A 27,645-nucleotide genomic window follows, 5' to 3' on the forward strand; every position below is an offset into this window, starting at 1 on the left:
TCCCTGAGGTCCCCAGCCCTCGCGGCGGCGGCGGCGGCCGCGGCCAAGCGCTGAGAAAACTGGGCCGGGCGGAAGAAGTCGAGCCCGAGGTGTTTCCGGTTCCGGTGTCAGTTCGAGGCGCCGCCGCCGCCGCCGCCGCAGCCGCAGGAGCCGCGATGCCTAAAGGAGGTGAGGGGCGAGCGCGCGTGGCCCGCGGGCCTCGAGGGGCTGCCCGAGTCCCGCTCCCTCTGTTCATTCAGCCCGCGGGCGTCTTGGAGAGTGGCGTAGAGGGAGAACGTCCGCGCCGGCTGAGAGCCAGGTTTGGGCCTCGCCGCCCAATTGTCCGGTTGGAGAAACTGAGGACCGGAGTGGCCACGAGCCACTCCTTCGTGGGTCTGGGGAGACTCGGAGGCTCCGGGTCCTCGGCGACACGGAAGGCCGGGTTTAGGGCGCGCTTCTCCTGACTTGGGGGATTTGGGGTTTCCTCCCGCTTCTAGGCTCGCCGGGGACTGAGTCACCGCGTCCCGCGCCTGTGCCGGGCCCGTCTGCCTTGCGCGTAAAACGTGGGCCCTCTCGAGCTCTGGGCGAGCCGGGCCTGACTAACGAGACCTAATTTGATGCTCTCGAGCCTGGCAGAGCTAGCTTGGACTGCCCCTATTCGGTAGTGGCTCCATGTGTGCTTTTTGAGCCAGTCGCTTCATCTCTCTGTCTGGGTTTTCTCATTTTGCAAACCGAGCTTACGAGTGTACCTACCTCATAGTACTGGTGGGAGGCTTGAACTAGGTAATCCACGTGGAGTGCGTATTACAGCGCGGGGCGGTCGTTAAGTGCCCATTAAGCATTATTTGTAGGGTTTTGTCAGTTTCTTGGCCAGGAAAATAGAGGATCCAGGGTAGACCAGTCCTTCATTCTCTTCTCCCTAAGAGTCAGAAGTTTTTGATTTGAAGTCTGGCTGTGTCACTGTCTAACCCCATGGCCTGGAAGAGATCACTTAGTTCCAGCCTGTCTTTCTCATCTGGAGCACCTGGCCAATAACCCTTCTCTTGGAGCTGGAGATATAGAGGTCATAAAAAAATAGAGCACTCCAAGTGCCTGGCTAACTCCTGGCACAGAACAGATGTTCGGTTAATAGTGGTAGCTCATGTGTCATGTTGGTTAAGATGCTTCTGCCCACAGGAAATCTACTTGGAGTTTTTTCAAACCTAAATGACTTCCTGATTTTTACTTGCAGAGATACTGGGGTTTACAGAGCTGAATCCATTTAAACTTACCTCCCTACTGATTTCATCTGTGGTAGGAAGAGCCACGTCTCTTCCATTTTTCTCATTCCTGTGTTCTGCCAACGGGGGATGCTAAATGAACCCTTCGGGGTCCAGAATTCTGGTTCTAAGGATCCTGTTTCGTAGACACTTTGAGTCAAGGTTGGAGATTACAATTAGAAAATCCTGAATATCTTGGTTAAGTGACTTGATCTTTGGCTTGTGAAAAGCTTCATGGCAGATAAGATTACATTTCTTGCTTGTGTTGGTTTGCTTGAAAAGCAAAGGAAAGGCCTTTTTTAATTTTCAAGAATAAAATTCCCTGAGAGAAAAGAATGCACTCTTGTTGGCATTGTGTAAACGTGAAACATTTTTTTAAAGGCAGGGAGAACTTTTGGTAAGAGTTATGGTAGGCCAGACTAAGGTCAGTCTCCCCTAACCAGGTGTGTGGGATGAGAGCCTACAGTAGCCAGTTTTGAGTTGTGACTACGGCCTGGAATATTAAGAGGGCAAGAAAGGGTGTTGGGGTTTTTAACGGCAAAGCTTGATCTCTTACAATAGGACTTTCATGAGCATAGACTGAGACACCCCTGGGAACCCAGGTAGTCATTAAAAATGGGTGGTGTGGTCTGCAGCAGCCCAATTATGGCTCTGCAGCTGCTGTCTAGGAAGTAGGAGGTGGGTAGTTGTGCTACTGTCTCTGGAGTCCCGAGAAGCTCTGGCTGGCTAATTACAAATTCTCTGCACTCAGTGAGACACTGGAAATCAGCTGGGCCAAAGCTTCTAGAAGAGGGGATGGATGAGGCCACAACCACTCCAGCATCCTTCAGGACCACCAGAGCAGGTGCCATCCTGCTGTAAAACTGGCTGGTGGCTTGAGCAGGGTCAGTCTCTTGTCCTGGTGCAAGAGGGTCGACTGTAAAACTGATAATCTCAGATGAGCTTTAATTTACAGTTACTTTTTTTTTTTTAAAGATTTTATTTATTTATTTGACAGACAGAGATCACAAGTAGGCAGAGAGGCAGGCAGAGAGAGAGGAGGAAGCAGGCTCCCCGCTGAGCGAAGAGCCCGATATGGGGCTCGATCCCAGGATTCTGGGATCGTGACCTGAGCTGAAGGCAGAGGCTTTAACCCATTGAGCCACCCAGGCGCCCCTTAAACAGTTACATTTTTAACTGTTAGAAGGTAGTCGGCTTCATTTTCAACTTTAACTTTCCCAGCTGTGCGTCCTACTCTAAGCAAGTTTCCCATAGGTTTTGGGTTTTTTCTTTCTACCATACCACTTAGGTGAACCTGGAGTATTTTATTATATTCTGTGATGTTTACAGTGAATCACTAATGTGGTCAGTGGCTTTGTTTTTTTTTCTCCTGCCAAAATACTCTGTTAGAAAAGTAACAAACGTAGCATACATTTCTGCAGTGCTTATCCAGTGCTGGGCACTGTTCCAGCAGATTTACTAAGTTAACAGATTCGTTCTCATGACAACTCTAGGAGATAAGGACACAGATGGAGAAACGGAGACTCAAGAGGTTAAGTACCTGCCCAAAGCGAGCGAGTGGTAGAGCTGAGATTTGAATCTTAAGTGTCTTGTCTGTAGAATGGGACCAGCTGTCACTCCTCATAGGTTTATTCTGAGGATCAGATGAGTGCCTGGCTGTGACGGAACATTTGCAAGTAAAAACCCCTGTAGTCATAGCAGGGATGTGAGTGTTAACATGTTCTGACTGCATTTCGGTCCACCGTGTTTGGATTCTAAGGGTCCAGGGGAGTTGGCCAGTTATTATGTGCAGTGTGCCCTCCCCCATACCCTCCCCTCAGGTCTTATTTGTAGGAAGCTACCTGCAGCACACAGTTTGGAGCTGCCTCAGGTGGTCACGTGTTGCCTCTTTTGAACGTGTGAAAGTAGGAGAGTGTAGGTTTGGGTGATGCTTGGTGAGGGGTGGAGGGGGGGGGCGGGGGAGGTCTCTGCAGCCTCTGATGAGAGCACCTCAAGCAGGACACAGCCCCCTGGGGCCCACAGCCATCCAGGAAGCCGATTCCTTCCCACCTTCCTAAACTGCCAATCATTGTACAGGGAGAAAGGGAGGCCACAAAGGCCGGGCAAGGCAGTACACAAGCCCTGAGGAGATCGACGCACAGCTCCAGGCTGAGAAGCAGAAGGCCAGGGTGAGTACGTGCCTGTTCAGGCCACTGGAGTGGCCCACGGTGGTTCCATGCCTCTATGGCATCCAGAGAGGCCAGGCAAAGACCACCTATTCTCAGGGAGAAGTCAGCACCTGAGATTCAGGGTGGAGGTGGGGCATGGACAGCAGGCGGGTGTCCCAGAACAACCGACAGTGAAAAGGAGAGCCATCTTCTGGAGTGAATCCATTAGAACTTTGTTCTTATAGCAGTGATCGCCTTAGTGGGTCTCTGTTCTTAGTCCTGTGTTCCTGCCTTCTGGGAGCTGTCCTTCCGCCAGCCTCAGCCCATCCACAGCTCAGGCTTCCAGCAGTCCCCATTTGTTTGCTCTAGCCATGCCAGACCTCTTGCCAGACCCAGCATGATGTGATGCCCTATCTTCCTCTGGCAGGCAAAGTACTGTTCGTTTCTGCAGACCTTGCTGAACGTCATCTCCTCTGTGACTCTCACTGACGGTCTTCACCCTTCCCTCTCTACTCCAAGCTTAGGAGTTCACTCTACTCTGTTCCTGCAGTGTTCTTTCCAGTCTGTTGTCAGGAAATAGAATGTTTTCATCATCGTTGATGTCCACATCCCTGACTACACCATTAGATCGTCGCCTGGATAAGGGCCACAAAGAGCACAGTTAGGCATGATGAGTGACACAGCTCTGAAGTGCCTGGGAGCCCCTAGAAGGGAGGGGCCGCATGTGGCTGGGAGATGGGGGGAGGGCTTGAGGGAGGAGCTGGCAGCTAAGCAGGACCTTGGAGAATGTGTGGAGAATGTGCTAAGGCAGGAGGACCTGCTGTTTTTGTTAGGCATATTTTGGGTGGGAAAGCAATAAAGGTGGAAGGAAGCAGCATGTTGGGTGTCGTGTTAGGAAGCCAGCGCAGCGAGGCCTCCGCATGGGCAGGTTGGAGTGGCCGGCCTGCCGCTGACTGTGGGAGTGGAAAGCAGGGAAGGACTTGCCCAGGAAAGCAAGTACCATTTGGCAGCTGCATGTGGCAGCTGGGGAAGGAGGAGGGGAGCTGAGCTGAGCGGGACTGTGGTTTCCAGCCCCACAGCTGAGTCTTCCTGACCCTGGGAGATGAACTTCTCACAGAGAAGGGCTTTCAGGCGGTGGGGCCGAGTAGATAGGCTGCCTCTGACCCAGGTCCCCTTCTAGGGGCCAGGGTCGCAGAGTAGGACCTTGTCCTACTTGGTCCCAGCCTTCTGGGGGGCTTAATTTTTCTGGGTCCACAGTCTGGAGGTGGTGGGAGCAGGGGTCACAGTCTAGGGGGTTTGTGCATTTTTGATTTTGCAGGTTGTCCATTTCTGAAACAGGAAGAAGAGGAGCAAGAAGAAGGTGGAGATGGGGCCGCAGGTGACCCCAAAAAGGAGAAGAAATCCCTAGACTCAGATGAGAGTGAAGATGAAGAAGACGATTACCAGGTACTGCGTTTGGTGGGGGCCTGGGACTTGGACTCACTCAGTCAGCAGACGTTGATCAAGTGCTTGTTGATCACCATTTCTAGTTGCAGATGCGGACAGAGTTCTTGCTCTTAAGGGGTTATGTTCTAATAGGGAGTTACAGACAGTAAGGAAGTAGACAACAATTTCAAGTAGTGGCAGGTATTGTGAACAAGTAGTAGCAAAGTGGTGTGTGGTGAGGACGCAGCTTTTAAACTGAGATCTGAAAAACAGGCTAGATCCAGGTGTGTGAAAATTATCGTGCAGAGCAGTCAGGGCAGCTGGATTAGCAAGCTCAGAGGGCCTGGGGTGGGAACAGGAGCAGCAGGAGGCTGCTGGGGGTGTGCCTTCGTGGATATGGAGAGGAGTGGCTAGGGATGAGGGAGGAGCGGTTGGCAAGGGCAGCTCCCATGTGGCACTTGAAAGGGTTTGGGTTTCATTGTTGTGGGTGGGGGGCAGCTGGTGGAGGCCTTGAAGTGGGAGGGAAAGATGACTAGATTTGCTTTTAAAAGGTGGTTTGGGGGGGCGCCTGGGTGGCTCAGTGGGTTAAGCCGCTGCCTTCGGCTCAGGTCATGATCTCAGGGTCCTGGGATCAAGTCCCGCATCGGGCTCTCTGCTCAGCAAGAAGCCTGCTTCCCTCTCTCTCTCTGCCTGCCTCTCTGTCTACTTGTGATCTCTCTCTGTCAAATAAATAAATAAAAAATCTTAAAAAAAAAAAAAAAAGGTGGTTTGGGGGTCGCCTGGGTGGCTCAGTGGGTTAAGCCTCTGCCTTCATCTCAGGTCATGGTCTCAGGGTCCTGGAATCGAGCCCCGCATCAGGCTCTCTGCTTAGCAGGGAGCCTGCTTCCCCTACCGCCCCTGCCTTTCTCTCTGCTTACTTGTGATCTCTCTCTCTGTCCAAAAAAAAAAAAGTGGTTTTGTCTTCTCTGCAGAGAGTAAATCGTAGGGTGCTGAGGTTATAAAGGAAATGGCAGTAGGTCTCCAGACAAGAAATTGTGGCTTGTGTTGGGATGGTGGCAGGGGCAGTGGAGACGAGTGGGCAGATTCACACTATGTTTTAAGAGTTGGGTTCATTGGGGTTTGCCGAGGAAAGGAGGCATACGGCTGTGGCCTAAGGATGGTCGGAAGGAGCAGGGTGCATGAGGCATGTTCACGTCACGATGTCACTAAGCAAGTGGAGGCATTTGCAGGTAGCTGGATTGGACATTGGTGTCTGGAGCTCTGTGTCGGATTGACTGCTGTTTGAAAGCTGTCTCCTTGGTCACTTAAAGAGAAAAGCAGGGGTTGACAGGGCCTGAAACTTGCACCCAACCTGCTACATTGAGGACTTGAGCTCTTGGCTGAACTTCCTCCAGGGAAGGTAGAAGGGGCAGGTTCCTCAGTTCCATAGATTGTGATCTCATGGCTCATTCTCAAGTCACTTAGGTCCCGTTAGCCGGGAGGGCTAGCAGCTGGAAAGCGAGCTGGAAGTGAGCTGGAAAGGGTCCTGACGTCCTTGGCCCGGCCTGCATCAGGGATCCAGCCGTGCTTGTTGCCATCAACCGTGGGATTCCATGGAAAGCTGCTTGGGGCGGGTGCTGGGCTTGCAGTGGGGACATAGTGCTGTGTGTTGAGAGCTTGTGAGTTGGGCTTGGACTCTCAGCTCATCTGCTGTCTACTCCCTGGTTGGCGTTAGGCAAGTTAGTTAGTCCTGTGTCTCTGTTCTGTCACCTCTGAAACGGAGAGAATAATCCCCAGTTGCTAGGACTCTGCATAGATTGGGCTCTGGTCCTGTGCAGTCTCTGTCCTTGTACCTCCCAGGCTGCTGGAAACTCTGCTGAGTGTTGTTCCCACTAGGAGGCTCAGGCTGAGCATCGTGTTGGGACAGGGCTGGAGTAGGAGCTTGTCCCTGTCCAGGTGGGCTGTTGGGAGATGGTGGGAGTGGCCCTCAGAGGCTCTGCAAGACCAGACTTCTTCAACAGCCACATTCCTGTCCTGTCTTAGCAAAAGCGCAAAGGCGTGGAAGGGCTCATTGACATCGAGAACCCTAACCGGGTGGCACAGACAACCAAAAAGGTCACACAACTGGACCTGGATGGGCCCAAGGAGCTTTCAAGGAGAGAACGGTAATTTCTGCTGCTGGGCCTTGGGACCTGGGCCCTTGGACCAGGGGCTGGCGTGTTGGGGGTGGGGTTTGGGGGTGTTTGAGGCCCAGTTCCCCTGCCCTTGCTTCCTGGGCTCTGAGGTTCCCAGTGGCTGGGTTGGGGCTTCAACTTCAGCCTTTAGATTTGTTTCATCTCATTCTCTAAAGGCTCTATAGAAACTTCTCCAAAAACACAAAAATAATTTTTTCTCACCATTAGGAACGCAGCAGGGAAAAACAGAACAACAGATTCAGACTTGAATGTTGCACTTGAAGTAATGCCCAGGGATACGGAGGGTTCTGTTATGGTCCCTTCCTCCAGAGCGCCCTGCTCCATGGATACTTCCCTTACCCCAGCCTGATCTGACCACTGTTGGCCTGCATTCTCTGGTGTCACTGCCACAGGGTGAGGTAGAAGACAGCACAGGGCGGAGAGGTCTGCTGGTTGCTCCTTAAGTCCCAGGTGGAAATGGAGCTGCAGACAGCTTCCTCTTGGGTTGGGTGAGGGTCTCGGTCCAGTGCTGGAGTGCTCTGCACAGGACCGTTCCTTGACAAGTAGTGCCCTAACTCTGGATGGGCACCAGCTGACATCAGGGGCCTTACCAGAGGTTGAAGTCCTTTAGGGAAAGCTGTCCTATTTTTCTTTCCTTCCTGGGCTGCTCGGATTAAATCCGTCTTCCTGTGCTAACCCCATGAGGACTGAGGAGTCTCTGAAAACCCCACAGGGAAGGCTCATGGGCTTAGGGTGTGATTAGAGGCTGCTAAGGATTCCAGCTTTCCAGTAGGTTCCTTCTCACCAGTAAAAAGGGGGTGCTTTTGTTACCCCGGCTTTTTGAGGTTGCGGAGTGAAAGCCATAAAGGCCAACTTCCTGCCTGGCACTTAGCCTTCACTGAGGGGGCTTTGCAGAGCTTTGGATAGCTTTGCTCATCATCCCAGATGCCTCCCGGGCATACTGCTCACCACCGGCCCCCCCCACCGCCAGGTTGGCTCTCTACTGCTTGGCTTAGAGGCTCCTGGCTCTGCACCTACCTCCCAGGGTAGGACCTGCTGAGCTAAGAGATGCTCTAGTCTCATCTCTGTAGCATGTGTTTTTCCAGAGTCTCCTGGGCAAGACATCTGCTTATCTGACTTCTGGTGGCTGGCCATCTCTCCTGTCGGGCCAGGTCCCAGGCTTTGTTTCTTATTAGCCAGTGTAGTGTGCTGTGAAGGCCCCTGGGAGGCCAAGTCCCTCCCTCGGGCTCCTGCTAGGCAGGACTTCCCGGCCCCTCCTCTAGTACTTCGCTTTTCCAGGAACCTGGTATTAGTGGGACCATCCAATAGCGCAGTGAAAAGTGTGCTCACTCCGGTTCAGAATCTCAGGCCTGGGAGGACGATCCTCAGAGGGAAGCTCATGACCATCACCTCTCTCTCTGCCTAGTGGGCTGGTGACTGACACCTTTGTCCTGTGGCAGTCTAGTTCTCATTCCCACACCCTCCTTAGTGGGGGCTCACACCCCAGAGGGCAGCCTCTTGCACATCTGGGCTGCCCAGATTGAGACCGTGCTGTGTTCTGTTGACCTGTGACTGGGTGGACGTGGTTCCCATCTGTGGCTCCTTGGTCCACTCCCTTCTCTGCCCCTCAGAGAATGTGATTTCCAGTGCCTTCCTTCTCTTGCTCATCTTTGGACACACTGTTCACTTGGTATTTGGTCCACCTTTCTCACTGTGGACACCAGATCCTAGTCAGCACCTCCCTTCCCCACAATGTGGACATTGTTTCCTCTGTGCTAAGCTCACACCATCCTCTGCTGTCTGTCTGGGAAAGCTGCTGCACCACTCGAACCTCCTCCAGCCCCTCAAGTCTGTCCGTCAGAGGTCCAGCCCCGTGCCTCTGCTTGTTTGGTGAATGTCCATCATGGAGGGGACACGCAGAGCCAGGGCGCCTGCCTTCACTTAGGGCCCGGGCCTGAGACTTGGCTTCTCTTTTGGCTCCCACGTTCAGCTCAGCTGATAGTGGTAGGGAAGATGTCCCCTCTGACACCATTTTATCCACACAGAGAAGAAATCGAGAAGCAGAAAGCAAAAGAACGTTACATGAAGATGCATTTAGCTGGGAAGACAGAGCAAGCCAAAGCTGACCTTGCCCGGCTGGCGATCATCCGGAAGCAGCGGGAAGAGGCCGCCAGAAAGAAAGAAGAAGAGAGGAAAGGTAAGTCCAGAGCTCGTGTGGCTGCCTGACTAGTTCCAGGCAAGCCACCAAACCCTGCACTTCATTGTCCTCGTTGTGTGATGGGATGGGGTTGGATTGTTGAGTAGAGACCCAGCCTGCGCGTACATGCGCGTGCCTTTCTAGCTGTCAGCGGATGTGGGTGTTCCAGTCCCCCACGTCCTAGGGTGCTGGGAGGGTCCAGCAGCAACCGGGATTCAGACAGGGCTTTGAATCTGAGCAGAGCTCCGTGCACAGCAGCTGTGGAAGCCTCGGGGATGCAGCTAGGGCAGACCTTATGAAAGTGGGACGGTCCCGCTAAGTTATCTGGTGCCTTGTTGAGTGGGGAGAGCTGCCTCGGGTAACCGCTGTCCACCTGACGGGCTTGAGAGGGTAGGGCAGGGTGGGCTGGACCTGACGGTGCAGACCTGGATGAAATCTGACCCAGCTGTCCCTCTTCCCGCATGCTCTCCCTCCAGTGGGGTCAGAGGTTGGTGGCGGGAGCTGTGGGGAGTTGGTCTGGTTTATAGGAGCATTTGACTCATGGCTTCCCTCCTCCTGGTCTTACATACCCTTTGTACGTGTGGGACCACAAGAGCCCTTAGGGATCTGCTATCCTGCCTCCTCCCCAAATCACAAGGAAACCGAGGCCCAGAAGGGGGAAGCCAGCTGCCCCAGGGTTGTCACCACACTGGCGATAGCCTGCTGTCCCAGCTCCCCACTGGTAGCTCTGGCCTCACAGTCCCCAAGCTGGAAGACCTCAGCGTGTTGTTGCTGATTGGAGGCTGCAGCACCCACACGGAGAGGGTGTGATTGCGGGGTTCTGCTTGGGGGTGGGGTTAGAGATTCCTCTTGGCCCAGTAGGTCGTGTGGTGGGCCTGTGTCGGGGCAGCCACCCGGACGTGAGGGGAACGTCTGGACACCAGGGTGCAGTGGCTCCTGCAGGAACCCTCTGCTCCCTGAGGCTGTTCCTCCTCTGCCGGCTGAGCCCACTGGCCAGTGTTTTCTGTGGTCTTCAAGCCCGCTGGTGCTGTGCTCCCGGGGTGCGGGGGGCGTGTTTGGATCCCGCGTGGTTTCACCTTAACACCTGTGCTTCCCTTCCTGCCCTCAGCAAAGGATGATGCGACTTTGTCGGGAAAACGGATGCAGTCGCTGTCCCTGAATAAGTAGCACGGCCTGCGGGAGGAGGCATCAGGGATCCGGCCGCACCGCCAGGCCCTCTGCCGAGTCTCGCCTGCCCCGTCCTGGCGCCGCAGCAGCCCCTCAAGGCAAGGAGCCCCTGCAGCCTGGGGCCTCCTCTTCATCTTGGCACAGAAATCGTTTGGGGGGATGGTGGGGAGGGCTGGGGGGAGGGGGCGGCTGCTATCTGAGACAGAAAGATGCGGGACAGCATTTCCTATGTAACCATTTGAATGTTTTTGCTGTTTTTAGAATTCAGAACTCTTGTTGGGGGTGCCTGGGAGGTGGGGTGAGAAGAGCTTCCATTTGTCCTGTAGGTTGCACGGTAGGGGCTGATTGTGTGGGGGGAGCCGCTGACAAGTTTGCAACAACCAGCCCCGGTCTGAGTTGCCTGGGTGCTCCCTCAGAGGGGCTGTCGTCTGGGAGCCCATGCCCTTGGGTCCCTGAGGGTCATGGTTCGTCCCCAGCAAGTCCCCTCTGCCCTTCCCCACCCCATCCCCACCCTTCTGGCCAGTGCTAGGGCCCATTCTTAACCCTCCCCATTGATCATTTCAAGAAACCTCTGTTTACTGTGCAGCACCCAGGCAAAACATACTCCACAAGTCCAACTTGTATATTTGGCAGATTAAACTTGACATTATCGTAATATTTGTTCTGTGATGCATTTTTGGGCCCTTGTGCCTGGGCCCTTTTCACCCAGCAGGGCATAGTGTTGCTTTCGGGCAGGTCCACCCCACAAGGTTTGGGTAGTACTCAGCTGCGTGTGGGGACCGCTCCCTGGGCATCTGAGCTGGGAGAGACCTTGGGGTACAGAGTTAGTTCCTCCCGCCCTTTAACCCAAGTGTGGTGGGCCCTAAGCCAGAGTGGCCAGGGACCAGTCTACAGTCCACTACAGCAGCACCACACCTCCCTGCCTTACCCTCCAGGTGCCCCGATGTTCACAGTCTCAGGATTTCAGTGCTGGGAAGAAGCATGATTGCCAGGCATGACCTCATGCCATCCTTACCACCCTGGAAGGTGGGGATGGCGGCAGGGAATCAGGCTTAGCACCATCATGTGAGCCGCCTGCAGACTTGGCCACTGTGGCTGTCCCTTCTCCCACACCCCTTCCTCGGGGGCACTCCACCTTGTGAACACCAGCATCCTTTGTGCACGGTCCTGAGAGGTCAGCACCCAGTGCCAAGACGGGGTCTGGCCTGAGGTCAGAAAGATTTAGTGGCAGAGATGGAATTGGGCCCCTGACTTCTAAGGACTCCTACCGTGTCCTTACTCCTGGGCTTGACTATTCTGGAGCTCAGCAGCCCCAGGAGCCCCTGAAGGGGTTCCACAGCCGCCAGCATCTGCAGAAAATCCCTGACCCCGGACCTGAGGAGTGGGACTGAACCGGAGTTTGCCCAGGACGGAGGCCGTGCAGCTATTTCAGGTCGGTGCTGTGAAAATGAGGTTCTCTGAGAAGACGAACAAGAAGGTGGTGGCCGTCTGGAAGTTCATGTACAGAGTACCCTGTTGTTGGCCCTGGGGGCTGCCAGCCGGCCGAACTGGAGCCGCACGGTGGTAAGGAGGTGGCCTCTAGCATGCTGGCGGCCAGGGGTTTGCAGGGGTGGCTGGGCCTGCAGGGCTCCATGTGCCCAGGACTTGGCCTTGTCTGACTGGACCTTGGTGTGAGACTGGAAGCCAGGACGTCCCTGCCAAGACCAGAAGCCAGCCTCTGAGTGGTCATACAGATCTTACCGTTGTACCTGAGTGACGTGTCAACAAGACTTGTGTCGTGAAGCATATCCTTCCCTGCTCAGCTAGCGACCGGACCCACGTTGAGTATCTCTCAGCAGGTGCCCCTCTAGTGGGGCTTGAAAGTCAGACCTGAGTTTGGATCCGGGCTCTGCTGCATCCTGCCCATGAGGCTCTGAGGAGGTAACTTCTTTCTCTGGCATTCAGTTTTCTCTTAGAAAGGGGTAACAAGGCCGCTCTTTTTTTTTTCCCCCAAGAGATTTGAGAGAGATGTGCGCATGGGAACAGGGGCAGAGGGAGAGAGAGAATCCCAAGCAGGCTCCGCACACAACCTGACACAGGGCTCCATCTCATGACCTTGAGATCATGACCTGAGTCGAAAATCAAAGATGCTTAACTGACTGAGCCACCCAGGCACCCAAAGCCTTCCCACAGTGGGGAAACAATGACTCTAGTGTATTAGGATTTTCCCAGTTGTGTTCTCCTCTACTCACCCAGGTCATCCCAGCTCCTCCCTGTCCCTGATCCCCTGTATCCTGCTGGTCCCCAGGGCCTCTGTTATTCCCAGTCCCCTCACACCCACACAACCGTAGCAGCAGCTTCGTGTCTCTTCCCATTTTAGTGGCCTGATTTCCCAGGATCCCAAGGACCTCCAGGAACTGGTCTCTGGGAACCTTCCCAGTCTTACCACCCATCTCATCCCTGTCCTGCACCACATCAGTCCTCTAGCTCCTAGACAGGTCAAACCCTTGCTCAGCCCTTCCTTTTTTTTTTTTTTTTTTTTAAGGTTTTATTTATTTGACAGAGAGGTCACAAGCAGGCAGAGAGGCAGGCAGAGAGAGGGGGGAAAGCAGGCTCCCTGCTGAGCAGAGCCTGATTTGGGCCTCAATCCCAGGACCCTGAGATCATGACCTGAGCCGAAGGCAGCGGCTTAACCCGCTGAGCCACCCAGGCGCCCGCTCACAGTCCTTCTTGCATGTTATCACTTGCCTGGAATCTTAACTCCCGTCACAATTCCTCCTTTTCTCCCCCGACCCCAACACTGGGTTGTCATTAACTGCCAGAGACTATGAGCTGCTTGTCCCCTCCACTGTCCTCAACATCCAATGGGGTGGGGTGCAGAGGAAAGCCCAGAAAGCCTGGCCAGTGGTCCTGGTGTCTACTGGTGACCTGTCCATCACAGAACAGGGCCCTCCTTCCCTGATGGGACTTCCCACCTGTTGCAGGAGCCCAACCCTATCCGATCGTGTCCTCTAATGTCTTTTCCTTCTTAGAAGCAAAAGATTGAACATGTCAGTTTTAAGCCAAGTACTCTGTCTATAACAAGGGCAGACAGTTGACATCCACGAGGCCTCTGCAGCTGAACAAGAGCACGCTTGCTGCTTGTCCCGCTCGTCAGGGTCTCAGAAGAACACAGATCTCCTGGGGTCACTTCTCAGCCCTGAGCTGAGCTATTAAAAAAAAAAAAAAAAAAAGGTATGTGGATACTTCCCTGGCCTTCCAGGCCCTGACAACAGTCCAGTCAGCCCCAGGACCAGAAGGTCACTTAGCAGAGGGCTGGTAGGGGCTGGGGGGGCCTTGGCAAGCATTTAGAGTGAGAGGAGTTGTGTGGCTTGTCTCCTGGATCTTAGAATTTCTGTCTCGTGATTTGAGAGTCAGTGGGGGCCTCTTCTGACTGGGGGCTGTCCTGAGGGAAGGGCCCTAGAGCAATCCAGGAGAAGGTGTGTTTGGGTGCCCTCTGTCCTGCAAATGTAAGGCCAGATCTGTGGATGTAACTCAGTACCTGGCTGTGACTGAATAAACTGGGACCTGAGGAGCACGTGTTAAACAGAAAAGGCCCTCTGAACGAAACAGGAACGGGGGGAACTGTCTTAGGAAGTGGTGTGCATTTATCAGAAACCAGCTGCAGACATCAAGCAGAGAAATCACTTTCCATTAAAACCCAGAAGCAGCCTGGAATGTGCAAGTCTGGTCTGGGAATCTGACTCCCCAGTGACAGAAAGCCACCCGGGGTCTGGCTGTGTCCTTGCTGGACTGTGGGGGGAAAAGGGGAGCAGTGAGAAGGCCCTTGGGCTTCAGGATCAATTCTGTCGGTAGACCAGAAGGGACCTGTTCCCGTGTGAACATGCACTTCTCCCAAACACAGGAGACCAGCTCTGAGACTGCTTTTTTATTACATCACGTTGTTGAAGCAGTTTATGACCAGCACAGTGCTTTGAGAACATTTTTAACAGTAAATGAAAGCATCTCTTTATAAGAAAAAGGCACATGTTCCTTCAATAGTTAAGAAAAGCTTCCCACCCCTCCCTCCCCTCCGCCTGGAGCAGTCCCCAGGGGAACCCAAACTGCTACCCTAGAAAAATTCAGCAAAGCGACCCTTAGCCTCCCTGACCCCCTCCCCCAGCAGCTGGGATGAGGGCAAACTCTGTGTCACAGGTCATTTGATCTTGAGGTCCTTCAAGGCTGATTCCAGGCTCTGGAAGGAGACAGCAGAACAGACAGTCTGATTTGCAGCTGTCCCACACCCACCCCACCCCCAGGGACCTGGCCCCTAGCCAGCCCAGCCCCAACCTGCCAGAGGACAGAGAACCTGGTCTTTGAGTCAGGCAGACCTGGATTTGAGTCCCAGCCCTAAAGGGAGGTGCCCCAGGGAGTGCCCCTCATCTCCCACCACCTTCAGTCCAAGCAGTACCTTCCTCCTGGAGGAATCAAGGAGGAAGGGCCAGGGTGGGCTAGGACTCACCTTCACATCCCAGATGCTCATGCCGCCATCCATTCCTGTGGTGCAGAACTGGGAGCACTTGGCCTTCCCCCCGCTGAGCACCGAGATCTGGCTGCATAGAGGAGGAGAGCTTGATGGGTCCCAGCCGGAGCCCTTTGCTGGACTGGGGCCCACCGGCCTCCAGGAGCTCCCACCCTTCAGGTCAGCCAACTCTGGTGAGAAGTGCTGGGCTGTGCAGGTGGGGTGTGCCCCACAGAGAGCCCGGGGAGCGGGCTGCGGAGGGCTGCAGAGGACGGGGCTCCCGAGTCTGCTTGGAGGAGCAGTAGGGAAGCCCAGGCAAATGGAACCCATCGTGCAGAGGCCAGGCAGGGCACGAATCCCACACCGTGTGGGGAATGTCCAGGGTGACAGGCTTGTAGCAGGATCGGGGCAAGGCAAAACCAGGGGCCGGGAGGACCCACAGGGTCGTTCCGAGTCCTGAAAGCCGGGCTCAGGCGTTGGGTCCGAAAATGACACTGGAGATGATGGCCACAGGGGTTCACCTGCCGGGGGGCGCTGGTTAGGAAGTCCCGCCGTACTTGTCCCTGGTTGGCCGTGGGTGGACACCTGGGGCTGGCAGGACTGGGGCGTTGGGGACAGTTTCTCACGCATCATCCTGCCTCACTGCTCAGAGAGGCGGCCGCAGGAGCCAGGGCTCTGCCCCATGGGCCTGGTGGCCCCAGAGAACTGTGATGATCCCCACACCACCATGTCCTAAAAACGCAGAGCACAGCGCCTGCACTGCCCTCACCTGATGCTGTTTTTGTGCTACCCAGAGGTCGCCCCGCTTCCCAAGTCAGGACCCCCGGCCCCTGACGCTGCTGCGGGGAGAGTCAAGGTTGGTTCCGCCCTCACCTCACACTGTTCTTATGCAGCGAGTCCAGGCCAGCACCGGAGGCCACGTTGCCATCTGAGCTCGCCTTCTTGTCCAGGTTCTGGAAGCGCTCTCGGGCCGTCAGGCCACGCTGTGAGCTCTGCTTGGGCACGTCCAGCCGCCCGCCGAAGCTCAGAGTCCCTGTGGTGCCATCGTAGGTAAATAGCACCGGGAAGCAGTCGTGGCCCTGTGACAGGGCGGGGATGTCATGGGAGCGTGGCCAAGGGCGGGCACAGCACCCCCATCTTACGCACTGGGAAACAGTCTGGAGACAAGGCACGATACCAAGGGCGTCTGGTGGCAGGACTTGGGTGGAGCTATGGGGAAGCCCATGCCAGCCCGGAGACACAGCCGGGCCCGCCCGGGTATACGGAAAGGGACCAGGTGCTGGTGTCGGGGGGAGCATCTGGGGGCGGCCTTCTTCCCCTGGAAGCTCAGGGATGATATGTCCTGCCCAGCTGGTTACACTGCTCTGGGACAATACCCCACGCTGCACGCTTCTGGAGGCAAAGCAGGCCGACCCCCGTCTGGGACTCAAGTGTGTTTGCTGAGGGGGGAAGCTCCCCCTCCTCCCTCCATGGCAACTGGGGCACATGAAGGGGACGCAGCTCCCCTGCACTGAGCAGGGCCCCCCCCAACACCTGCACTGCGGTAAGCGTTGCCACCAGGGCCTTGTTACAGCAGAAGGCAGCCCATTGTGCCCAAGGAGATGAAGAGAAGGTGGGGGGAGACCAGTGGGGAGCAGGTCTAACTGGCACCGCTCCCTCTCTGCCCCCCTCCCTGCCTCACCGCTGCCACCAGACTGTTGTCTGTGATGAAGGTCAGGGCCAGCAGTGGCAGCGTTTCAGAGGCCAGAGTCGCGACTCTGAGAGAGAGAGAGAGAGAGAGAGAGAGAGAGAGAGAGGTCAGTCGCTCCAGCCCCTCCTGCTCTGGGCCTTGGCTGCCCCCTGACCCCGGGGTCCTGTACTCACGCCATTTTCTTGTCGGCATCAGCCAGGCACACGGTGCTGTCGTGGCTGACCCAGGCCACGCGGCTGCCGCCAGCGGAAAAGCAGACGCCGTGCACCCAGCCGCAGCTACTGCTGGACTCAAACATCAGCTCCCCGAAGGGCATCTTAGAGCCCCATGGGGTGGGTGCTGGCCGTTCCTCCACCTCCTTGATATAGGCCGAGAAGATCCTGCCAGGAGAGACCAAGAGAAGCCGTGGTGACCAAGGGGGTCCGGGGCCTGGGGAGGCCAGAGTGCCCCGCTGGGAGCTGGTGGGCACCAGAGCTGGCTTTTTGTGACCTGCATCTTCACTCAGATGAGTGTGGGCTTCAGGGCCCTCCTGGTGCAGTCAGTGTCCTGGGCACTCCTGGGCCCTCCTCTGAGGCCTGACTATGCACAGCTGACACGGCCCCGGGGGGTATCCTGGTCCCCATCATGCAGGTGCCTCCACTCCACAGCCAGCCACTAGAATGCCCCTCCTCCTCCCTGCTCCACACTTTTTTTTTTTTTTTTTTTTTTTTTTTAAGATTTTAGTTATTTGACAGAGATCACAAGTAGGAAGGCAGGCAGGTGGTGGGGTGGGGAGTAGGCTCCCTGCTGAGCAGAGATTCCTAATGTGGGGCTCAATCCCAAGACCCTGAGATCATGACCTGAGCCAAAGGCAGAGGCTTAACCCACTGAGCCACCCAGGCGCCCCTGCTCTGCACCTTAAATCAGGCCAGCCGCCTTCCCCACCAGCTCTACCCAGTACACCACTTTCCCATATGCTGACGTCCTTGCTCTGTCCCAGGGCCAGCACGGAGGCACCGGGCAGATCAGCTCCCCACCTACCAGCAGAGCCTCAGTGGGACGTCACCCTCTCCGGGCCAGGGCCTCCAGAGGAGCCCCTGGGGCCTGCCACAGTCTTTCCCAGGCAGAGACCCAGGCCACCTGTCTGAAGCTGGGAGCCACAGGGCTCGGCAGGCTCACGGGTGCTACGCCCACAAGAACAAAGAGCCAGTGGCAACTGGGGATGCTGCGTTCCAGGCCCAAGATGATGAGGCAGATTGGTCTAAGCCCAGTCACGTATGCCAGTGTGAGACAGGTCCCCCCACTCACTGTCCTTGAGACGGAAGATAAGGCAACTGAAGGAGAGGAGGGCCTGGGAAAGTGTACTTGCTGACATGAAGCGGTAGCCAGGGCTGCAACCTGCCAACACTGAGGGCTGGAGACAGGACCCAGTGGCAACCCCGCCGAAACCTCACAGATGCTGGATCGAGGCCCCAGGTTACCCTGCTGGTGGCAGAGTGGGTCTGGAAGGCAGGGCACCAGGCTCCCTCCACCCCGGTTCCTGTGCTGGTATCAGGGAGGCCCCTGCTTACCTGCACTTGAAGTCACAGGAGCCCGCGGCCAGCAGCACGTTGTTGGGGTGCCAGTCCAGGCTGAGCACCGTGGAGCGAATGGGCTTCTTGATGTGCTTGCAAACCCACCTGGGAACACGGACAGGTAGAGGGGAGGGGGACTGGCAGTCTCAGCACCCAAGTCCCCAGTGCCCCAGGGACTCCACATTCCCAGGGATCTGCAGAAACCCCAGTTTCTCCGAAGGGAGAGGCCTGGATCAGGCCAATGGGGTGTGGGTCCCCTCCAGCTGGGAACTCTATCCCTGGCGGCCTAATTGAAACCTCACAGCAAGCCTGGGGCAGGCTCAGTCATATGGTAGCTAACTGGCCAGGGTAGAATTCGATCTCCGGTCTCCCAGACTCCAGCCTAGCCTCTGCCCTCAGGGACCCAGGGGAAAAGATGATGTGGCCCTGGAACATGACAGGCTGGACATCTCAGACAAGTGACCTGAGCTCAGGGCCTGCCTTTGCTCGTCTGAAAAATGGGGACAACAGAAGCCCAGTCCAGGGGGCTGTCAGGGAGTCCATGCAAGCAAGTGTGCGGGGCTTTAAGCAATGCCCACAGAAGGGGTCCTGGGGTGATCTGTGCCCTTAGTAATGAGACAGAGTTGTGCAAGTGCCTGTCGCCTCAACTACAAGGTCCAGAGAGGACATACTTCCTCAGTGTTATGCGAACAGGGCTCCTGAACCCTGTCCAGTGCTCTCTGGGACACTAGTCCTGCCACCATTAGGTCTGTAGCCCCAGGGTCCCTTCCAACCCACCCTGCCCCTGCCCAGGCACCTACCAGTCATTTTCCTGCTCAAAATAGCAGATGGAGATGACACGGGAGCCACTACCCACAGCGAACTTGTTCTCCTGGGGCGCCCAGCGCACACAGCGAGCAGCACGGTTGATCCGCAGGATGACGAGTGTGGGCTTCCACGTGCGGCCCTTCAGTGTCCACACGTAGGCATTGCGGTCTGTGCCACAGGTCACGATCCGGTTACTCTCAGGGGCCCAGTCGATGCCTGTGAGATGGTGAGAAAACAGGCTGAAGTCATCCAAGCAGAAAGGCTCCCTGGCATCCATGTAGGAGGGGCTTAGAGACCACAATGTGGATACAAGCTGCTCCGGGGGGTGCCACTAGAACTAATACTGAGAGTGTTATAGCTCTCCAAAGTATTACCAAACAGGCTGGAAAGCCAAGAGATGGAAAAGAAATGGGTCCTTGGCAATGTTGAACTGAGATGCTGGATCAAGCCTTTCCTGAAGCCCAGAAATCTCTTTAGTTTTTCAGTAATGTGAGCCAACATGATCCCTTTATAACTTGAGCCAGTTTGAATTAGGGTTGTGTTACTTGCAACCCAAACTATCCTACCTGATAGGATAGGATGACTGGCTGGACCTCCCCACCCCATCTCCTCTTCGGAGCCAGCCTGCCGTACCTGTCACCTGCCCATTGTGCTCCTTGAGCTCATGCACCTTGACCCACTTGGCCCCGCTCTTCTCATAGATGTGCACCTCGTGGTTGTTGGGGCAGATGGCAATCTCTGTAGGAAAGAAGGGTGGGGGTAGGGAGGAGGAGGTGTGAGTGCCCAGATTCCCCATTTACTCAAGACCCTCTCCCAGGAACACCCTTAACCCTTCTGCTTTGGTGCAGGGCTCCCTGAAGCACCTTGAGACCCCTCCCCTGGGACTAGCCATCCTTCACCTGCACCCACTAACCATAGGCACCCCCACAGCAATCTCATGACTTCCCCTCCTGCTACTGCTCTCTGCTCCCCATCTCCAGCCCTGAGATCCTTGTTGCTCCGGACAGTGCCAGGCTCTCCTGCCGCAAGGTCTTGGCATGGCTGCCTCGTTTACCTCCCCCAAAAGACCTCCGTGGCCGCCTTTTCTAAGCCAGCGCCTCTGCCTCCCAATGCTTTCCCTCGTCCTGTGTGTTTCTCTCCAAGCCATCTTCATTTCTCACTCCAGCCGGAGAGCCCCAGTGGCATCTGCAGCAGGGCCTGGCCCAGCATGGGGCCGCACTCTCCCCTCCACCCCCCCACGGCCCTCCTCGCCAGCTGCCCCTGTGTGTGGCCAGAACTCGTCCAACCCCTCTTACATCCTTGGGACCAGAGGTGAAGGAAGGGGACAGCCAACCCTCAGAGACCACAGTCTAGGGCGCCCAGCTGCTGTACCGCCCGCACGCACTCCGGGGGCTCCCGCTCCCCCTCCCCCACATCATCCTGTGGCAGCGGCACTCACGGGTGCGGTCCTTGTTCCAGGCATGGCAGCTGATGGGCTCCACCAGGAAACTGTGGTACGCCATGGCTCCTTAGCTCCTGCGCCCGAGAGAGGAAGGGACCCCCAGTCAATCCCTGCCTCTGACCCCAGAACAGGCCCCAGCCAACCTTGTGGGAGGGCAGCAGGGGCCAGCCTGGTCTTCCCTTGAGTGGGGTGTGCTAACCCTGTTTCAGGTCAGGTGTCCCTCATCATCTGTGCCTCAGTTTCCTCCAGGATAGAGGGCATCCCCCTCAGAAGGATGGAGTGAGGGATGCCTGGGTGGCTCAGTCCATTAAGCATCTGCCTTCTGTTCAGGTCACGATCTCAGGGTGGGGATCGAGCCCACATCGGGCTCCCTGCTCAGTGAAGGGTCTGCTTGTCCCTCTCCCTCCACCACTCACCCCCCACCCCGCACTCATGGTCTTGCTCTCAAATAAATTAAAAAAAAAAAAAAAATTTTTTTTTTTTAAAAGATGGAGTGAGGACGAAATGAGAGCGGTGCCCAGCACACAGCAGGCAGCCTCCCACACCCAGAGCTCTGGATTTCAGGAGGGAGGGCAGGAAGCTGGTCTGCAGGGGCCTGCAGGTGAGGGCACGGACCGACACACAGACACCTTCCTCCCCTGCCTCTGAAATTCCCCTGAGCCTGAAGTGGGGTGGGATACACACGAGTGGGGGAGGGGCAGTTCCTCTCCCCGCCCCCCCATCCCCTCCCTGCCCAGCTCTGCCCACCCTGTTCCACTTGGCAAAGTCCTACTCAACTGGAAAGACCCCAGGTGAACTTGACTTCTCAAACCTGCGCTCTCCCCTACTTCCCCAGCCAGCCTGCCGCCCTGCTTGCCGCCAGTGACTGACCCTGGGCGTATCGCTCACCCCTCCGAACCTGTGTCCACATGTGCCCCGCAGGAACAGGAATCCTGCCCCCAGAGGGGTTGAGAGAGTAAAATAAGACATTAAGCCATGCCTGGCACATTCGGGTGTTCACGACGCACCTCGCGCGGGGGGACACCCAGCCACAACCCACCCGTGTGGGCGTCTGTCTCCCCCACTCAGCGGCTGATCCCAGGGCCCATGGGGCTCAGGCCTTTGCACTGGCTGTTCCCCAGGCCTCCAGAACTCCCCTGACTGCGCACCTGCCTGCTAAGCCCGCACTGCTGCACTTCAGGTCTGTGTTCCAAGGCCGCCACCTCAGCCTACCCCGGGGCTCCCTATTCCCAGAGGGAAGACTCCCCGCAGAGAATCACCAGCGACCATCTGTCACTCTGTACTCATTCGCTGCACCTGCGGCTCCCCCCCACTGGGACCGACGGAGCTGGATGCACACAGCTCTCACCCTGGAGCCCACCGTGCTCTACCCAGGGCCTAAGTGCTTGGCACGTAGTAGCTGCTCCGTAAGTACGTGATGAACACAACTGTATACTGTCCCTAGTGCCCAGGAGAGGAAGTTCTTTATTAAAAAGTTAAACTATGGGGGCGTCTGGCTGGCTCAGTCAGTAGAGCATGCGACTCTTGAACTTGGGGTGGTTGTGTTCAAGCCCCGTGGTGGGTGTAGAGAGGACTTAAAATTTAAAAAAAAAAAAAAAAAAAGCAACCCTCCCCCAACCACCCAACATATCCAGCATGCTCCTCCCTTGCCAGCTCTAAGCAGTCCAGGCATCTCTCTCTCTCTTTTTTTTAATTCCAGGATTATTAGCACAGTGCTACATTAGCTTCTGGTGTACAGCCTAGTGACTCAATTCTGCATGGTGCTCCGCGCTCATCAAGACGAGTGTGCCCTTAGTTGCTTTCCCCTATTTCACCCATCCCCCCCCCCCAACAAGTGTTCTTGACTTTAGTGCTCAGATGCCACAGCCCCAGAGGACAGAAAGAGAGGCTGAGGTTCAGCGAGGGGGAAACTACCCACCCTCACACCTGGCAGGTGTCACCAGGAACGGGTTGGCAGGTTTGCAGCTCACGGACTAGGCTAAAGGATGGCTTCTCCCCAGCCCTGGGCTTGAGCCCCGAACACCCCAGGAAACTTACTGGGCACCTCCTCGGCCCCTCAGGGCAACGGCCACCTGTTTACATGAGGCTCTGCTGGAAGGCACAGGGTGGAGTTGGGGCCCAGCCGCAAGAGAGGGACTGGCTGCATGTAGCCCACTGTCCCCCGAGAAATCCAGGGCTCAGGGACCAGCCTGCCCCAGGCGGCCCCACATATCCTGCTGGGCCTGGCTTCCTGACCCCCAGTCACCGTCTTGTGGGCCCTGCTCCTCCTGCTCACCCCAGATCCAAAACCTGTTTTCATTTATAGCAGGAAGCTCTGGAAGGTTCCTGGGGCAGCCCAGGTCTCAGGGGTACAAAGATACATGTGCAGGTACAGGACAGGGATGTGCCTGGAGCACCAAGGGCACCAAGTGGGTCCTTGATCAATACTGCTGAGGCAGAGAAAACAGACACAGCTGCAGCCCAGACTCAGGCCACACACGCTCACATGTGTTCAGCCTCACAAATGCACACAAGCACACTGCCCTGCATGCTCCCATGTGTTCAGCTGTGCACACACACGCACACTGCTCTCATGAGTTCAGCCTTGCACACACACACACAAGCACACTGCTCCCACATGCTCCCGCCTGTTCAGCTTTGTACAGGCACACAAGCACAATGCTCCCGCATGTTTCCACGTGTCGTCTTGCACACGCATACAACCATACTGCCTCCCCGTTCTCCATGTTCAGCCTTGGACACAGGCACACTGCCCCTGCATGCTCCCATGCGTCCAGCCTTGCACGCTCACACACAAGCACACAGCTCCCACCATGGTCGCTTCCCCAGCCTCTCCTTATAAGGCCTCTCCGTGGAAGACAAAGGCCCCCGGAAGTGGCACTTGGGGTCCCTCAGCTTAGGTCAGCAGGCCTGATGGGGACTCCCCCAGCACTTCTGGTACCACCGGCCAGGGCAGCCCAGGCATCCAGGTTGGCTGGAGAACTTCGTCACCATCCACACCACAGACGACAAGACTAAGAAGTGGGAGGACCAGGGCTATCCGTGCTAATCTGCCCACCCTCATTTTCCAAGGTCGCCAGTGGGGCGGAGAGAAGGCCAGAGGCCCACTTCCACACCCTGGCCGGGCTCCTGCCGGTGCTGTGAAGGCCAACCACCCCCCACCCCTTCAGCCCCACTGGCCCAGAAGGAAGAAGCCCCATGGCTACACCCCTGAGGGTCTCTGGGCCCACAGCTTGTCTGCAGAATTAACTTCCCAGCTCCACTGGGCCCAGACTGTGTGGCCGGGTGTCTCTGCTTCTTGTTGGGTCTTGGGCAAGAGTATCTATCTAGACCTGGGGGCCAGGCTCTAAAAAGCCTGTCGAGTGTGATGTTCCAGAGTTCCAGGCTGTGAGGATGGAGAGATTGGGTCTGCTGAAGACAGCAGCCCCCATACTAGTAACACAGGCAAGAGGACTTAGGGAGCCCTGACCATTGTTTCTTAGGACCCAAAGGTCCTCAAGTGGGAGAGGAAAGGGCTGATAAAGACGGCCACAGGCACAGTGGGGACAGGCAGGATGATGAGGGGAGGCTCAGACCACATCTATCAGCCAATCACACTTTAGCATGAATTCAGGCAGAAATACTCATAGTACGCTGCATTAACTAACACCTTAAAGGGACTTGGGGTATTTACAGGGGAAGGGGGTGGGAGAGAAGAGGTGCATCTTCCCCTTTTCATAACTTTTTCATAATTTCTGCAAAGCAACTAAAACAGCAGGGCCTCAGCAATGACTCCCAACCCCCAAGTCAGCAATGAGGAAGTGGTAACCCAGAGGGGGGAGTAGCTTCTCTGGCCACTGTTGCCTCAGGGCTACATCCTCCAAGAGGAGAATCAGTGGATTGTTCCCGGTGGTCAGACACAGTGAGGCTGCCTTCACACTGAGCCACCCTCCCGCACAACTCCGACTTCATAGTTCCCAGGAAACTTCTGTGGGTGGGGGAGGGGGCTAGCACCCACCACCAGCCAGTCCCCCTAAAGAATATGCAATTAGAGTTGCTTTGCCCAAGTGTGTTGACAACACAATACCTCAGCAATGGCTCAAGGGGGAGACAAAGGCAGGCTGAAGTCATGGCCTCCGACCCTCCCCACCCCCGCGCGCTGCCACTTAACACTGCAGCCCTGTGAGCCAGCACCATGGGCCCGTTGGTCTTCTGGGGACAAAGGGAGGAAGGCACTCTGGGTACGGTGTTGGGACTAGGAATCCATATGGTGGGATCTGTGCCTCATTACCCCAAAAACAGAGGCTGGGGGAGTGTGGGCCAAATGCTGAGTTTCCTCGGCCTGCCTCCCCTCTGCCAGCCTCAAGCCAGGATCTCCATGTTCCCGGTAGCCCTATCCCCGGCATCCTTCCAGCACACAGGGAACGCTCAGTATGAATAGGTGGGACATCACCCAGAGCTGGGGCAGCACAGGGAAGAGTGGCCTGAAGTCTGGGAGGGGGTTTGGGTCTCCAAAGTAGGGTGTGGGTTTCCCTGCGGGGGTTGCCAGAGACCAGGCACTGGGATAGGGAGGTAAGCTCCCTAGGGATAGGGTATGTGCTCTGTCCACCCATGTATCCCCAGCACCAACTAGAGTGCCTGACACACATAACATGTGCTCAATAATATTTCTTAAATGTGGTCGAATGAATCCCATCCTTTCCTTTAGGGGATGGGTTATAAGAAATAGGCTTTATTATCTCAGTGGCCTATGTATGCAATTTTAAAATATTTACTGGGGAGTATGTACCCAGTTTTTTTTTTTTTTTTTTCCTTCTTCCTGATTAGGGTCAATGATTAGCAAAGCTTGGAAACCTGAACTCTAGAAGGTTGTCTCCGAGCATTTAGGAAGAACTCAGCTCCCCTCCAAAGCAGAGCAAGCCAGGAAAAGCCTGGCTTAGTGCTCCTTCCTTACAGTGCTGGGGGCAAATTCTGCCTCTCTCCATACTGGCTGGAAGCCTCAGCCAATACTTCCTTCACATCTGGATCAGGAAAGGCTGGGGTGAACAAGGTACCAGCTGTAAGGTTCCTCATTGCTTTCAGAGAAGCTTGGCCAGGCTTCTCTGAAGCCAGAGGTTTGGCTGTATCTGAGGCTAAGCCAGGAAGGAGCAGTCTGGAGCAGGATCTTGGCCCTACAGGCACTCAGGGAAGTCCCCACCCAGCTCAGGCGCTCCAGAGAGCTGCCAGCAAGCCATTTTGCACACGTGCTATGCAGTTACTCAACTTCCTGTGTATATGGAGTAGCCTTTGCCACCCCACATAGACCAGCTAATACCTCCTCCGCAGGTCTGCTCCTGAAGTCTTACAAACGAGGCAAAAATCAAGTCAAGAAATATAAATGAAAACAGTCCTAGAAAGGCACCATAAAACTTATTAATAAAGCAATCCAAACAAAACAAAATCCAAAAACACATAAAACGCAATGTTGGCAGAGTTGCGGAGAAACTCATTTGTTACTAATTTGTTCAGCCTTTCTGAGAGCAATACGATAACAATTCAACAACTGGGTCGGAACAAACAGAATAATATGAACAGGAACTTAAAAATTAACACTCTTTGGTGGCATAAATTCATTTTGGTGCTAAGAAAATAACCACTGACATTTTTTTTAAGCAAACATGTTCATAATAACCCCCTTAAGAATGATGGAAGTGTGGAAAAATCCAGAGGACTACAAATATGGCAAGAGTAAACTGTGAAACTAACATGTTGGGATGCCGTTTAACTATCCAAAAGGAGGTAGTGGATTACACACAAAGACACACACAAACTACCTTTACTGGCATCTTTAAATGCTTGGTATTTTTAGCCAAGGCTTGGACATACATTCTCTTTTACCCCTGAAAGCAAGACTAAGTTAAGTAGTTTTGTGTTTGTTTTAACCTTCATTTTGTACATAAGGAAACAGACTCAGACAAAAAGCCAAGATTTGCTCCAAGCCACACAGCTCCCACATGGCCCAGTTTGGGATTCTGACCCCAAATCTCAGAGGTTAACATCATCCAGACACTTTGATAAATGTGGATGGTAGTGGCAACAGTTAAGAGCACACATCTGTACCCTGTGCCAGGCACGTTGCCAAGCGTCCTCCACACATTATTCCATATAAGCCTCAGGACGCCCCATTTTACAGATGAGATAGGTTGAGGCCCAGGGAAGTTAGATGGCTTGCTAAGGTCATGGGCCAGTGAGGAAGCTAGCACTCTTACCCCGGTCCCAGAGGCCCTTAACCACTGGGCAGCACTGCCTGTCAGGCATGGGGAGTCCGGAGAGAGCCTGGAAGAACCCCGGGAGCGCCTCCTGCTCGGTCCCTGCGCTAGGCTGGTTCCGGGGCTTCCCGCTAGTCTTTTCAGGGTTACTGTCACCGCCCTGGGCGGGCCCCGCTGCTTTCCCCGCGGGCCAAGGAGGGGCCGCTGCGCTCAGCGTTCGGGAACCCCTCCGGGTGAGGACCGCGAACCCGGGCCCCAGGGGCTTAGGGGTGGGCTGGGGGCCGGGGAGGTGGCGCGGGGGAGGGGAGGAGGGAGGGGCAAGGTGGGCGGGGGCGCCAGCTCATTTCCCGGCCCGAGCAACCCGGAAGGCTGGAGGATGGAGGGGAAGTGATTGGGCGTGGGGCGCTCGCGGCCCGAAACAGCGGGGGGACAGACAGAGGGGCAGGGAGGAGGAGGCCGGGGCGGCACCACGGGGGCCGGGGCCGCCCCGACGGCGCCGGGGGGCAGGGAGCCCAGAATTTCCCTCGCCTGGAGGGGGCCCCCACCCCGGAACCGGCCCGCCATCGCGTGGTCCCCTCACCTCCAGGCGGACCCACACACCTGGCAAGCCCCCAGCCCTGTGCCCCTTCACCCGGGCACCCCCTCCCCGCGCCCCCACGTCTGCGGACGCCCGGCACCCTCCTCACCTGCATGCAACTCCCCGCCCCCTCCCCCGGGGGCGCCCCTTCCCCTCCGGGGGGTCCCCAAGCCCCTCACCTCCCGGCGCCCCGGCCGCGGACTCTGGGCAGTCGACGCGCCGAACCGGCTCTGGGCCCCGCGCCGAGCCGCAGCCACTTCCTCGTGGGCGGGGGGCGGGGCCTCCCAGCCTCAGCCCCGCGGGGACGGGGGCGGCGACCGGGGTGGTGGCCGCCAGATCCCAGGCCCCGCCCACCCATCCGGGGTGGGGGCTGCGCGGCGCCCAGGAGCCCAGAAACCCTCCGCGACCGCCCCTCGCAACTTAACGGGTGGGGAAACTGAGGCTCAGGGAGGCGCAGAGCCAGAGCGGCAGCTGGGCGGAGTGCACACGTGCCCACCGCGGAGAGAGCGCCCTCTTCATCCTTCCTCGGGGCGCTGATACCCA

The 27,645-nt window shown here is 56.2% G+C and overlaps 2 protein-coding genes across 3 annotated transcripts; one reads left to right on the forward strand and one right to left on the reverse strand.

The window, feature by feature from the left end:
- Nucleotides 1–12: 12 nt before the first annotated feature.
- Nucleotides 13–10,982, forward strand: PDAP1 (PDGFA associated protein 1). Its single transcript, XM_047712805.1, has 6 exons — nt 13–168; nt 3,315–3,406; nt 4,724–4,831; nt 6,833–6,954; nt 9,009–9,160; nt 10,269–10,982. The coding sequence occupies exons 1-6, from the start codon at nt 156–158 to the stop codon at nt 10,325–10,327; spliced, it is 546 nt and encodes a 181-aa protein (XP_047568761.1). The 5' UTR covers nt 13–155; the 3' UTR covers nt 10,328–10,982.
- Nucleotides 10,983–14,214: 3,232 nt separating this feature from the next.
- ARPC1B (actin related protein 2/3 complex subunit 1B) lies at nt 14,215–27,436 on the reverse strand. Of its 2 annotated transcripts, none has more exons than XM_047712801.1 (10): nt 27,282–27,436; nt 20,296–20,372; nt 19,491–19,595; nt 18,851–19,073; nt 18,048–18,155; nt 16,671–16,877; nt 16,489–16,564; nt 15,681–15,886; nt 14,808–14,898; nt 14,215–14,540 (listed from the first exon to the last, which is right to left on the reverse strand). In XM_047712801.1, the coding sequence occupies exons 2-10, from the start codon at nt 20,357–20,359 to the stop codon at nt 14,502–14,504; spliced, it is 1,119 nt and encodes a 372-aa protein (XP_047568757.1). In that variant the 5' UTR covers nt 20,360–20,372; nt 27,282–27,436; the 3' UTR covers nt 14,215–14,501. The 2 variants fall into 2 exon arrangements, with proteins under 2 accessions (XP_047568757.1, XP_047568758.1); XM_047712802.1 differs by having other exon boundaries at nt 20,296–20,376; nt 27,283–27,383.
- Nucleotides 27,437–27,645: the final 209 nt, after the last annotated feature.

Source organism: Lutra lutra, chromosome 18 (genome assembly GCF_902655055.1).
Source record: "Lutra lutra chromosome 18, mLutLut1.2, whole genome shotgun sequence".
NCBI lineage: Eukaryota > Metazoa > Chordata > Mammalia > Carnivora > Mustelidae > Lutra > Lutra lutra.

Coding starts and splice junctions, on each gene's coding strand:
- ARPC1B (XM_047712801.1), bottom strand. CDS start 20,359: ATGGCGTACCACAGTTTCCTGGTGGAGCCCATCAGCTGCCATGCCTGG. Junction 16,878..18,047: donor TCCTGTGACTTCAAGTGCAG/GTAAGCAGGGGC, acceptor CTCTCCTGGCAG/GATCTTCTCGGCCTATATCA. Junction 14,899..15,680: donor CTGCATAAGAACAGTGTGAG/GTGAGGGCGGAA, acceptor TCCTCTATGCAG/CCAGATCTCGGTGCTCAGCG.
- PDAP1 (XM_047712805.1), top strand. Junction 6,955..9,008: donor GAGCTTTCAAGGAGAGAACG/GTAATTTCTGCT, acceptor TTATCCACACAG/AGAAGAAATCGAGAAGCAGA. Junction 9,161..10,268: donor GAAAGAAGAAGAGAGGAAAG/GTAAGTCCAGAG, acceptor TCCTGCCCTCAG/CAAAGGATGATGCGACTTTG.